This window comes from Triticum urartu, chromosome 3A (assembly GCF_056163025.1).
Source record: "Triticum urartu cultivar PI428250 chromosome 3A, HENAU_Tu73, whole genome shotgun sequence".
Classification (NCBI taxonomy): domain Eukaryota; kingdom Viridiplantae; phylum Streptophyta; class Magnoliopsida; order Poales; family Poaceae; genus Triticum; species Triticum urartu.
The window spans coordinates 178683263-178696394 of NC_141875.1; the positions used below are offsets into that span (position 1 = coordinate 178683263).

At 46.9% G+C, this 13132-nt stretch overlaps 1 protein-coding gene across 1 annotated transcript; it reads left to right on the top strand.

Annotated features, from left to right (window-relative positions):
* Positions 1 to 9857: 9857 nt before the first annotated feature.
* Positions 9858 to 12379, top strand: LOC147979108 (protein FAR1-RELATED SEQUENCE 5-like). Its single transcript, XM_087515040.1, has 6 exons — positions 9858 to 9947; positions 10319 to 10427; positions 10585 to 10733; positions 11050 to 11543; positions 11680 to 12062; positions 12219 to 12379. Exons 1-6 carry the CDS (start codon positions 9858 to 9860, stop codon positions 12377 to 12379), a joined length of 1386 nt encoding a protein of 461 aa, XP_087371166.1.
* The last annotated feature ends 753 nt before the right edge of the window (positions 12380 to 13132 follow it).

The window sequence follows — 13132 nt, forward strand, 5'->3', positions numbered from 1 at the left end:
AGAAGGTCTTCCCTTTATCTTTGAAGGGAAAGGCATTGACATGGTTTAGGCTATGTGATGATATGGGATCATGGAACTACAACCGATTGAAATTGGAATTTCATCAGAAGTTTTATCCTATGCATCTTGTTCATCATGATCGTAATTATATATATAATTTTTGGCCTCGTCAAGGAGAAAGCATCGCTCAAGCTTGGGGGAGGCTTAAGTCAATGTTATATTCATGCCCCAATCATGAGCTCTCAAGAGAAATTATTATTCAAAAAAATTATGCTCGGCTTTCTCTCGATAATCGCTCCATGCTCGATACTTCTTGTACTGGATCTTTTATGATGAAGACTATTGGATTCAAATGGGAATTATTGGAAAGAATTAAACGCAACTCTGAAGATTGGGATCTCGGCGAAGGTAAGGAGTCAAGTATAACACCTAAGTTTGATTGTGTTAAATCTTTTATGCATACCGATGCTTTCCGTGAATTTAGCACTAAATATGGACTTGACTCTGAGATAGTAGCTTCTTTCTGTGAATCCTTTGCAACTCATGTTGATCTCCCTAAGGAGAAGTGGTTTAAATATAATACTCCCATTGAAGTAAAAGTAGTTGCACCCATTAAAGTTGAAGAAAATACTATCACTTATAATGATCCTGTTGTCCCTACTACTTATGTTGAGAAACCACCTTTCCCTGCTAGAATAAAGGATCATGCTAAAGCTTCAACTATGGTTCCTAAGAGTAATACTAGAACGCCTACACCCTCTGAGAAAATTAAATTTGAACCTAGTATTGCTATGGTTAAAGATCTCTTGGCCGATAATATTGATGGGCATGTTATTTACTTCTCTGATGAAGCCGCTAGAATTGCTAGACCTGATACTAAAAATAAACATAGACATGTTGTAGGCATGCATGTTATTTCTGTTAAAATAGGAGATCATTGCTATCATGGCTTATGCGATATGGGTGCTAGTGAAAATGCAATACTCATTCCTTATACAAAGAAATTATGCATGATATTGCACCTACTGAGTTAGAAGAAATTGATGTTACAATTAAGCTTGCCAATAGAGATACTATTTCACCAGTTGGGATTGTTAGAGATGTTGAAGTCTTTTGTGTGAAAGTTAAATACCCTGCTGATTTTCTTGTTCTTGGTTCCCCACAAGATGACTTTTGTCCCATTATATTTGGTAGACCCTTCTTGAATACTGTTAATGCCCAGATAGACTGCAAAAAGGATGTTGTTACTATTGGTCTAGGGGATATGTCTCATGAGTTTAATTTTGCTAAATTTCATAGACAACCCCATGATAAATAATTTCCTAGTAAGATGAAATTATTGGTCTTGCTTCTATTGTCGTGCCTCCTAGTGGTCCTTTAGAACAATATTTGCTAGACCATGAAAATGATATGTTTATGAATGAAAGAAGGGAAATAGATGAAGTATTCTTTAAATAGGGACCTATCTTGAAACACAACTTGCCTGTTGAAATCCTAGGGGATCCTCCTCCACCCAAGGGTGACCCCGTGTTTGAGATTAAACCTTTACCTGATACTCTTAAATATGCTTATCTTGATGAGAAAGAGATATATCCTGTTATTATTAGTGCTAACCTTTCAGAGCATGAAGAAAAGAAATTATTGAAAACTCTGAAGAAGCACCATGCTGCTATTGGATATACTCTTGATGATCTTAAGGGCATTAGTCCCACTCTCTACCAGCACAAAGTAAAATTGCAGAAAGACACGAAACCGGTTGTTGATCACCAACACGGTTAAATCCTAAGATGAAAGAAGTGGTAAGAAAAGAAATACTAAAGCTTCTGGAGGCAGGTATAATTTATTCCGTTGCTGATAGTCAGTGGGTGAGGCATTTCCATTGGGTCCCTAAGAAGGGAGGTATTACTATCGTTCCTATTGATAAAGATGAATTAATCCCACAAAGAATTGTTACAGGTTATAGAATGGTAATTGATTTCCGCAAATTAAATAAAGGTACTAAAAAGGATCATTACCCTTTACCTTTTATTGATCAAATGCTAGAAAGATTATCCAAACATACACATTTTTGCTTTGTAGATGGTTATTCTGGTTTCTCTCAAATACATGTGTCCAAAGAGGATCAAGAAAAGACAACTTTTCCTTGCCCTTTCGGTACCTTTTCTTATAGACGTATATCTTTTGGTTTATGCAATGCACCTGCTACTTTTCAAAGATGTATGGCTGCTATATTCTCTGACTTTTGTGAAAATATTGTTGAGGTTTTCATGGATGATTTATCCATTTACGGAACTTCTTTTGATGATTGCTTAAGCAACCTTGATCGAGTTTTGCAGAGATGTGAAGAAACTAATCTTGTCTTGAATTGGGAGAAGTGTCACTTTATGGTTAATGAAGGTATTGTCTTGGGGCATAAAATTTCTGAAGGAGGTATTGAAGTTGATAAAGCTAAAGTTGATGCTATTGAAAAGATGTCGTGTCCTAAGGACATTAAAGGTATAAGAAGTTTCCTTGGTCATGTCGGTTTTTATAGGATGTTCATTAAGGACTTCTCTAAAATTTCTAGGCCTCTGAGTAATCTCCTACAAAATATGTTCCTTTTGCCTTTGATGATGATTGTGTAGAAGCCTTTGAAATACTTAAGAAAGCTTTGATTTCTGCACCTATTGTTCAGCCTCCTGATTGGAATTTACCCTTTGAAATCATGTGTGATGCTAGTGATTATGCTTAGGGGCTGTTCTAGGACAAAGAGTTGATAAGAAATTAAATTTTATCCAATATGCTAGTAAAACTCTAGACAGTGCCCAAAGAAACTATACTACTACTAAAAGGAATTTTTAGCAGTTGTGTTTGCTTGTGATAAGTTCAGACCTTATATTGTTGATTCTAAGGTAACTGCTCACACTGATCATGCTGCTATTAAATATCTTATGGAAAATAAAGATGCTAAACCTAGACTTATTAGATGGGTTCTCTTTCTACAAGAATTTGATTTGCATATTATTGATAGAAAGGGAGCTGAGAACCCCGTGGCAGACAACTTGTCTAGGTTAGAGAATGTTCTCGATGACCCACTACCTATTGATGATAGCTTTCCTGATGAACAATTAGCTGTGATAAATGCTTCTCATAATACTCCATGGTATGCTGATTATGCTAATTATATTGTTGCTAAGTTTATACGACCTAGTTTCACATACCAGCAAAAGAAAAGGTTCTTATATGATTTAAGACATTACTTCTGGGATGACCCACATCTTTATAAAGGAGTAGATGGTGTTATTAGACGTTGTGTACCAGAGCATGAACAGGAACAGATCCTACGCAAGTGTCACTCCGAGGCTTATGGAGGACACCATGCGGGAGGTAGAACTGCACATAAGGTATTTGAGGGAGTCCTGGATTAGGGGGTCTCCGGACAGCCGGACTATAACCTTTGGCAGGACTGTTGGACTATGAAGATACAAGATTGAAGACTTCGTCCCGTGTCCGGATGGGACTCTACTTGGCATGGAAGGCAAGCTAGGCAATACGGATATGCATATCTCCTCCTTTGTAACCGACCTTGTGTAACCCTAGCCTCCTCCGGTGTCTATATAAACCGGAGGGTTTAGTCCGTAGGACAACAGACAATCATACCATATGCTAGCGTCTAGGGTTTAGCCTCTCTGATCTCGCGGTAGATCTACTCTTGTACTACTCATATTATCAAGAATAATCAAGCAGGACGTAGGGTTTTACCTCCATGAAGAGGGCCCGGACCTGGGTAAAACATCATGTCCCCTGCCTCCTGTTACCATCCGCCTTAGACGCACAGTTCGGGACCCCCTACCCGAGATCCGCCGGTTTTGACACCGACATTGGTGCTTTCATTGAGAGTTCCTCTGTGTCGTCACCATTAGGCTTGATGGCTCCTTCGATCATCGATAGCGATGCAGTCCAGGGTGAGACTTTTCTCCCCGGACATATCTTTGTATTCGGCGGCTTCGCACTGCGGGCCAACTCGCTGGCCATCTGGAGCAGATCAAGAGTTATGCCCCTGATCACCAGGTCAAGTTTGGAAGCTTAAACTACACGGCCTACATCCGCGGAGACTTGATCTTCGACAGATTCGAGCCCCTGCCGAGTGCGCCGCACGGTCACGATGAGCATGATTTAGCTCTACCATCGGACGGTGTTCAGGAGACCGCACCGGCAACCGTTCCGACCCTCAATTCGGAGCCAATTGCGCCATCCATGGACGGGTGGATAGACCCTGCCACTGAGGCCGTATTCTCAGCGGCGATCGAGCCAAGTATCGACCTTACCCTTCACGGGAGCTGTGACGCCGAACTGCCGGATTCTTCCCCGGCCACGGACTCCGAACCGCCTGCGCCCGTGCCTATCGTATCCGACTGGGCGCCGATCATGGAGTTCACCTCCGCGGATATCTTTCAGCACTCGCCCTTCGGCGACATACTGAACTTATTAAGGTCTCTCTCCATGTCAAGAGAGTCCTGGCCGAACTATGTCCGGCAGGATTGAGATGCGAATGACGAAGAAATTCGCCGCCCACCCACCACCCACTTAGTAGCCACTGTCGATGATTTGACCAACACGCTCGACTTCGACTCCGAAGACATCGACGGTATGGACGACGATGCAGGAGACGAACAGGAACCACTGCCCACAGTGCACTAGACATCCACCTCATCATATGATATATACATGGTGGACACACACAAAGAAGGCAATGACGACGGGACAACGGAGGCTAACCCCTCCAAGAAGCAACCCAAGCGCCGACGTCAGCGGCGCCGCTCTAAGTCTCGCCAAAGCAAACGTGGTGACACCGGCACAAGAGATAATAGCACTTCGGACAGTGCCGAAGACGACAACAATCCCCTCCAACAAGATTTAGAGCAGGAGGATGGAGAAGCCAACCCTCCCGAGAGAGCGGCAGATGGAGAGGCAGAGGATGATAATTACATGCCTCCCTCTGAAGACGAGGCAAGCCTTGACGACGATGAATTTGTCGTGCCGGAGGATCCCGCCGAGCAAGAGCGCTTCAAGCGATAGCTTATAGCCACGGCAAATAGCCTTAAGAAAAAGCAGCAGCAGCTTCAAGCTGATTAAGATTTGCTAGCTGACAGATGGACTGAAGTCCTTGCGGCCGAGGAATATGAACTCGAACGCCCCTCCAAGAGTTACCCAAAGCGCATGTTGCTACCCCAACTGGAGGAGACAACATTAAAACCTACATCTCCAGCATATGACGCGGCTGATCGGCCACCTCGTGGCTGCGACAGAGAGGCATTTCAGCCGAAAACTCAGCCCGCACCCCGACGCCACTCAAATAAAAATGACAAGGCACGGGGAAACACGCTAGACCTGTGAGACATATTGGAGGACAAAGCAAAACACGCAAGATCGATCTATGGATCACGAGGGCGCGCCACTATGCGAGACAATAACCGCCACGCTGGATACAGTAAAAGAAATCTGGCCGGGCCGAACACAGCGGACAAGACTCATTCAAGCTGCGTCGCGACATAGCCCACTACAGAGGCACCGCACACCCCATATGCTTCACAAAAGAAGTAATGGATCACCAAATCCCAGAGGGTTTCAAACCCGTAAATATCGAATGATACGACGGCACAACATATCCCGCGGTATGGATCGAGGACTTCCTCCTACACATCCACATGGCCCGCGGTGATTATCTACACGCCATCAAATACCTCCCACTCAAGCTCAAAGGACCAGCTCGGCGTTGGCTCAGCAGCCTGCTAGCAGAATCCATTGGCTGTTGGGAAGATCTGGAAGCCGCATTCCTCGACAACTTCCAGGGCACTTATGTGCGACCACCAGATGCCGATGACTTGAGCCACATAATTCAATAGCCAGAGGAATCGGCCAGGCAATTCTGGACATGGTTCCTGACAAAGAAAAATCAAATCATCGACTGTCCGGATGCAGAGGCCCTAGAAGCTTTTAAGCACAACATCCGCGACGAGTGGCTCGCCCGGCACCTCGGCCAGGAAAAGCCGAAATCTATGGCAGCCCTCACGACACTCATGACCCGCTTTTGCGCGGGAGAAGACAGCTGGCTAGCTCGTAGCAATAACATATCAAAGAACCATGGCACTTCAGATACCAAGGATAGCAATGGCAGGTCACGTAGCAACAAACATAAGCGCCGCGTCAATAGCGACAATACTGAGGATACGGTAGTCAATGCCCGATTCAGAGGCTCTAAACCCGGTCAGCGGAAAAAGCCATTCAAAAGAAGCACTCCGGGCCCGTCCAGTTTGGACCGTATACTCGATCGCTCGTGCCAAATACATGGCACCCCCGACAAGCCAGCCAACCACACCAACAGGGAATGTTGGGTGTTCAAGCAGGCCAGCAAGTTAAACGTTGAAAACAAAGATAAGGGGCTACATAGCGATGACGAGGAGGAGCCCCGGCAGCCGAACACCGGAGGGCAGAAGAGGTTCCCCCCACAAGTGCGGACGGTGAACATGATATATGCAACCCACATCCCCAAGAGGGAGCGGAAGCGTGCATTAAGGGATGTATATGCGTTGGAGCCAGTTGCCCCAAAGTTCAACCCATGGTCCTCCTGTCCGATCACCTTCGATCGCAGGGACCATCCCACTAGTATCCGTCATGGCGGATTCGCCGCACTGGTCCTAGACCCAATCATTGACGGATTTCACCTAACTCAAGTCCTTATGGACGGTGGCAGCAGCCTGAACCTGCTTTATCAGGACACAGTGCGCAAAAATGGATATAGACCCCTCAAAGATCAAACCCACAAAAACGACCTTCAAAGGCATCATACCAGGTGTAGAGGCCCATTGCACAGGCTCAGTCACACTAGAAGTGGTCTTCGGATCCCTAGATAACTTCTGAAGCGAGGAGTTAATCTTTGATATAGTCCCGTTCCGCAGCGGCTATCATGCACTGCTTGGGCGAACCGCATTTGCGAGATTCAACGCAGTACCGCACTATGCATATCTCAAGCTCAAGATGCCAGGACCTCGGGGGATCATCACAATCAATGGAAACACATAGCGCTCTCTCCGCACGGCGGAGCACACTGCGGCCCTCGCAGCAGAAGCGCAAAGCAGCCTCTTAAGGAAATCCACCAGTTCGGCGATTAAAGACCTGGACACCTTCAAGCGCGTCCGGAGTAATCGACAACAAGACCGCCTGGCACGATCCGAGCTTGCATAGCAATGCGGCTCCCACCCCAGTCCCAGCCAAACGGCGAAATCTGTGCCACGCGTACATAATTACGCATTGAAAATACCATGGGCACAGGTGGGGAGGGGGGCACGACTACGGCACGCCCCAAGACGCAGCTCAACCGCACTAGGGGCTTCCCACTTTGTTATTTTTCTATCTTTTAGGACTTTAATCTCTGGAAACCCCGTCCGGCAGTACGATTGCCGGACACACGATGCAACAACCAAGGAGGCAGAAAGCCACGTCGCACCACGGAACTCCCAGGTGCTCTCTGAAAACGAGTGAAATACTTGCTTTAAATACCATTCCTCAGCTTGCCCTTGGAGGGGACATGTCAAATAGTCCTACTTTTTGCTTATCGCACTACTTGTATCATTCTGCTTCGACGCACCTTTTTGAATAAACAATGCATAGCACTAGACTATTGCCGCATTCTCTATATATGTTCATTCATGACATTCAGCACCCGTACACTCTGGTACGGCCCATACGCCATGGGCTTAAGCATACCCCATAATACGGCATGAGAAGTCCGAACACTTTCGACAGTGCGGCACCCCGAACTTATAGCATTATATGCATCAGCTCCGAATCATGTCTTGGGTCAATAGTTGGGTTTGCCCGGCTCCCATGTTTTGGTACCTTACGTTCCGCTATATCGGCTAAGGTAGCACTGGGAGAACTACTGCGATTGTGCCCCGGTTCATCTGGGTTAAGCACCTCAGTAGAGAAAGCTAAAACTGACTGTCATGATAAGGCGAGAGTTGGTCGCTATTCGAGAGGTCTCGAGTCCCTAGAGACTTATGCTGCTTAGAGCGAGGAGTCGGCTTTGTCCGGCTTAAGGCGCGTATAGCGCCCCGAATTCGGCCTTCCGTATACTAGGGGCTTTGCCAAAATTTAAAATTGTAGACTTCTATGGCTAAGTGAGAGTGATAAAGCATTATAGTCTGATTGCCTTGTTCGTTGTGCTGAGCACCTCCCTCGAAGGACCCAACAATGGGAAAAGGAGTGCTCAGATTTATCCCGAACACCCCAGCACTCGTGGCATGGGGGCAGAAGCCGACGACTGGCCATCTCTCAGATTTAACAAACAGCCGCATAGAAGGTAATATTTTAAATTCAAACAAGCGTTGCATAGCGCATATGAACAAGTTTTCATAATACAGGATCACACGAGCAAGTTCATTCAAAAATTACATCCTTCGCACACTCGTCCGCCACAAGACGGGCACCCTTCAGGACACCCTCATAATACATCTCAGGGTGGCGATGCTCCTTGCCCTGCGGTGGCCCCTCCTTCACCAGCTTCTCGGCGCCCGTCTTGGCCCAGTACACCTTCGCACGGGCAAAGGCTCAACGTGCACCTTCGATGCAGACGGACCGCTTTATGGCCTCCAGCCGTGGGCAGGCATCTACAAGCCGCCTCACCAGGCCGAAGTAGCTGTTGGGAAGGGAGTCGCCAGGCCACATCTGGACTATAAGGCCCCTCATGGCCTGTACGGCCACCTTGTGCAGCTCGACCAGTTGCTTCAGCTGGTCGGTCATAGGCATCGGGTGTTCGGTACCAGTTAACTGAGACCAGAACAACTTCTCCATCAAGCTTCCCTCCTCGGCCTGGTAATATTTCGCGGCATCCGACACGCTATGGGGAAAATCTGCGAATGCTCCTAGAGAGCTCCGGACTTGGGTAAGTAACAAGTAATTTACTTTCACATGCTTGCTTTGCATATTGAAGGCCTTACCCGCCGCTATCTTCCTCATCGCCTCAATTTCCTGGAGGGGCTTTCGGGCTTCAGCCTTGGCATGCTTTGTGCTCTCAAGGGCCGTGGCAAGCTCGGACTCTCGCATCTTTGAGTCAAGCTCCAAAGCCTCGTGCTTCTTCACGAGAGCGTGGAGCTCTTGCTGCACCTCGCCCACCCGTGCCTCTTGTTTTTCCTGCTCAGTGCGCTCCTTGGCCGCTTTGTTTTTGGCCTCGGACAACGCTTGCTTCAGGGTCACCACTTCGGTCGTGGCCCCTGGCACATCCATGATGATCCTATCATTTTGCAACCGCATCTTTATATATATATATATATATACATATATATATATACATATATATATATATAGGGCTGGACTATTCTGTTACCCTCGGTCCCTATAAGGGCGCGACGCGCACACCCGTAGAATCTCCCCTGACCCGCCCCCAACCTACCCGCCTCCTTCCGCCGGAGGCAGTCGTCGCGAGCGAGCGAGCGATGGCGGCAGCCGGAGCGAGGGAGCCCATGGCGCCGTGACGGGTCGCTCCTCCGACCCACGTGCTGCCGCCGGCTGGCCGTGTGCACGCCTCCCCGCCGACGGGCTTGCCGGCACCTCCCCGCGCGCCTTCCCTCCGACGGGCGTCGGCCCCTCCCCGCGCACCTTCGCGTCGACAGGTGCCGGATCCTCCCCGCTCGCCCCCCCCTCCGACGAGCTCACCGGCCCGTCCCCGCCTCCGGTGACTGCCGCGCGCCATCCCAGCCTTCCTCTGCCGCCGCGCACCGCCATCCCCGCCCGACGGGGCCATGATCCGCCGCCTCCTGCCTCCCTCCATCGCCGGGGCTCCTTCGTCGGGGTAGTGATCCCCGCAAGACGCTGCATCAATGGCGCCGCCTCCCAAGAACATGCCAGTACGCCGACCACGAGAGGAAGAAGAAGAAGTTCAACAACCATCGATGCAAGTTCAACTTGAGGTAATGTCTACACAGTAAGTTCAATGATACATAATTTAAGAGTACTTCTAGTGTAGTTGCATAAGTTATAGATGACCAAAAGAGAAGACATGCATCAGATTTATATATATGCATATCCATACATCTTTGAAGTTCAATGTTCAGTTTACAAGCAGTGCTAAAAAACAGTACATCAGTGTGTAACATGTACGGTTATACTGTTTGACTGAAAATGGAACCAGATACAAAATAGAGAACAATAGTTTAAATAACAACCATCGATGCAAGTTCAACTTGTACAATGCCTTCAGTGCATGACATGTTACCCATAGCATGTATACGAGAAAAATGCAGAAAAAGATTAATCCCAAAACTGTTGAATGTCATTGCAGAAGCCAGCAAGGCGGCGCACGCAACAAGCGTTTGATGAGCCAAGCAGATATGGGGCACCACCTGGTTGGGTAACACCAGAAATACTACCAGGATACTTCAACAATACAGGTAGATTTCAAGATAGACCGGAATCATTAGAAGCACGGACAAGTTCTTCTATGCAGCAAACACCAATATCTAGGAATACAAGCTATGTCACTCATGGGTTGCAACAAGGCCAGCAATATCCCCAACAACAAATGTTTTCCTTCCGTAACGCATGCAGAAAGCCAAGGACAGGAAGCCGTGGATGGGTTGCAACAAGGCTTCCACCAGTCGCTCCATCAACATCAATCATCCGTGCTGCAAAAGCGGTTGCGACGGGAAGACCAGGCCAAAGAGACAGAAATTTTGGCCGCTCTAACAGGTTCCAAAGTACAAGATATGAGCCATATGGACAGGAGCAACCTCACAACCAATCTGAGGGGAGACGGCTGTACAATGAGAGACGGAGACCTTCTTCAACATTGCTCCCTCCAAGAGATGCATTGCTGCATGTGCCAAGGGTGACACCACCCGCGCCCATATACCAGGGTGAATAGCAAACACCGGAGGCAGCATAGAGCTATACACATGTAAGTATCCACATTCAGAAAAAAACCATACAAGCACTGTCCATACCATGGTACTGTGACCACCCCATCTAAACATTTTCATAACTGCATTTTTGTTTGCTCATTGTTGCGTGCAGCCACCTAACATTGAATCTTATGTTCTGCCAAGGCTAGAGATGCGCTTTGAAACTTTTGAAGAAGCAAAGAACTTCTACAACCTCTATGCGAAGCACGCGGGTTTTGCTATCAGGGAAGGCTCCAAGTTTAAGACCAGAACCTACCTTTATTGCACGTGCTATGGAGTCTATCATTCAAAGGTGTCTGAAGAAAATAGACAACGGAACAAATCGACAGCCAGGACTAACTGCGGGGCTAAAATGAGGCTGAAGATTGAAAAGGATGGAACACTTGTCATAAAAGAGATAGTCTGGGAACACAACCACAGGCTACAGCTCACTCAGCAAATGCTTGTCTTCTTGCACTCCCACAAAAACTTTGACAAAACAATCTTGGAGTACGTCAAGTACCTACAGTTCAAAGGCATTGAACACGCGCAAATCATGAGCATACTGGGCGGTGATGACCCTGGTAGCTACTTCCTCGAAATGAATGCCAAAGACCTGATTAACCTGTAAGTACAAATTTGTTCTCCTCCCATAAACCGCCTATGTCTTTTTTCCTTTGTCAGTACAAACATATTACACAACACATGACCTGACGCCAGTTCAACATGCATTTTTGAATGACTGTTCACTTTTAATATCCAGGAAAGCAAAAAATTCAAGGATGGATGATGTGGACGATGTCCTAAAGACTGTCAACTTCTTTAGGGAGATGAAAGCTATAAACAGGGAATTCTTCTGTGACATGCAACTCGATGAGTCCGACAGAGTTAAGAACATATTCTGGGCGAATGCAAGCTGCCGAGGGGCCTATCAGGACTTCGGCGACTGCGTAACATTTGACACCACATATAAGACCAACAAGTACCATATGCCACTTGGGGTGTTTGTCGGTACTAACAACCACTTCCAGACTACATTCTTTGGTTTCGCCCTGATAAGAGATGAGGATGCAGAATCATTCAGATGGCTGTTCAAGACATTTTTAAGGTGCATGAGAGGGAAGGCTCCTACATGCATCCTCACAGGTACAACCGCGAAAATCACCCCCAACCACCACCACCACCCCCTTCCCCCAAAAAACTAAAAGGAAAATAACATGTTAAAAAATGTTTGTGTCAGTTCTATTTGTATATATGCACCAACATATGCTGACCACTCCACATCTCTTTTCTCATTACCAGACCAGTGCCCGACAATGGCTTTGGCGATAATACAAGTTTTCAAGAACACAGTACACAAGCTGTGCCGCTGGCACATTATGAAGAACTACAAGGAACACCTCGCATACCTGTACTACCTGCACGAAGACTTCAAAGAAGAATTCACATCAATCCTCAACTAGCCCCTCATGCCAACTGAGTTTGAGGATGCCTGGAAAGGACTCATCGATAGGTACAACCTCCATGATGATGCCACGATGCTGGCCATGTGGAACAAGCGTGAGAAATGGATATCAGCCTACTTCAAAGAAATTTTCTGTGCCAAAATGACATCCACACAGCGAAGTGAGAGCATGAACTATGTGCTCAAGAAGAACTTTGTAAGTGAGAGACAAAACCTACACTGGTTTGTCAGCCAGGTAAACTCCTGCATCAAAACCAGGAGGCGTACAGAGAACCAAGAGACAATGGGTAACATAGTATAGCTCTATCACCTGTCATGAGACAAAAAACATGCTTACTAAAGTAAAACTTTATTAGTTAGACAAGTTTTTGCTGCAAGAAAACTAACAATTTGGTCATCATTCTTGCATGTGCAGAAGGAACAAAACACGCTGACCTTCTATGGGTTTGACACCCAGATGGCAAAGGTTTACTCGCGAGCTGTGTACAGCGAGATCAGAAAAAGGCTAAAACTGAGCACACTCTTCACGATGACAGAGACAGAAGAGCCCACAAAGTACCTCGTGCGCTACAACAACCCGCAAAAACTGTCTGCATGGTCTCAGCACGCGTTCCAGGTGGTTGCAGACCCTCTGGGAGAAACATATGAGTGCGAGTGCAGGCTATGGGACCACACAGGTCAGGACTGCAAAAAAAAGATGTTACATACTGTACTACTTTATTTGCAAAGTTTTTGTTCGAATGAAATGACA

Excerpts from the sequence above, each read along its gene's own strand:
- LOC147979108 (XM_087515040.1), top strand. The coding sequence starts at position 9,858 with ATGGCGCCGCCTCCCAAGAACATGCCAGTACGCCGACCACGAGAGGAA. Across the intron at positions 9,948-10,318 it reads CGATGCAAGTTCAACTTGAG|AAGCCAGCAAGGCGGCGCAC; the intron begins GTAATGTCTACA and ends ATGTCATTGCAG. Across the intron at positions 12,063-12,218 it reads TCCTACATGCATCCTCACAG|ACCAGTGCCCGACAATGGCT; the intron begins GTACAACCGCGA and ends TCTCATTACCAG.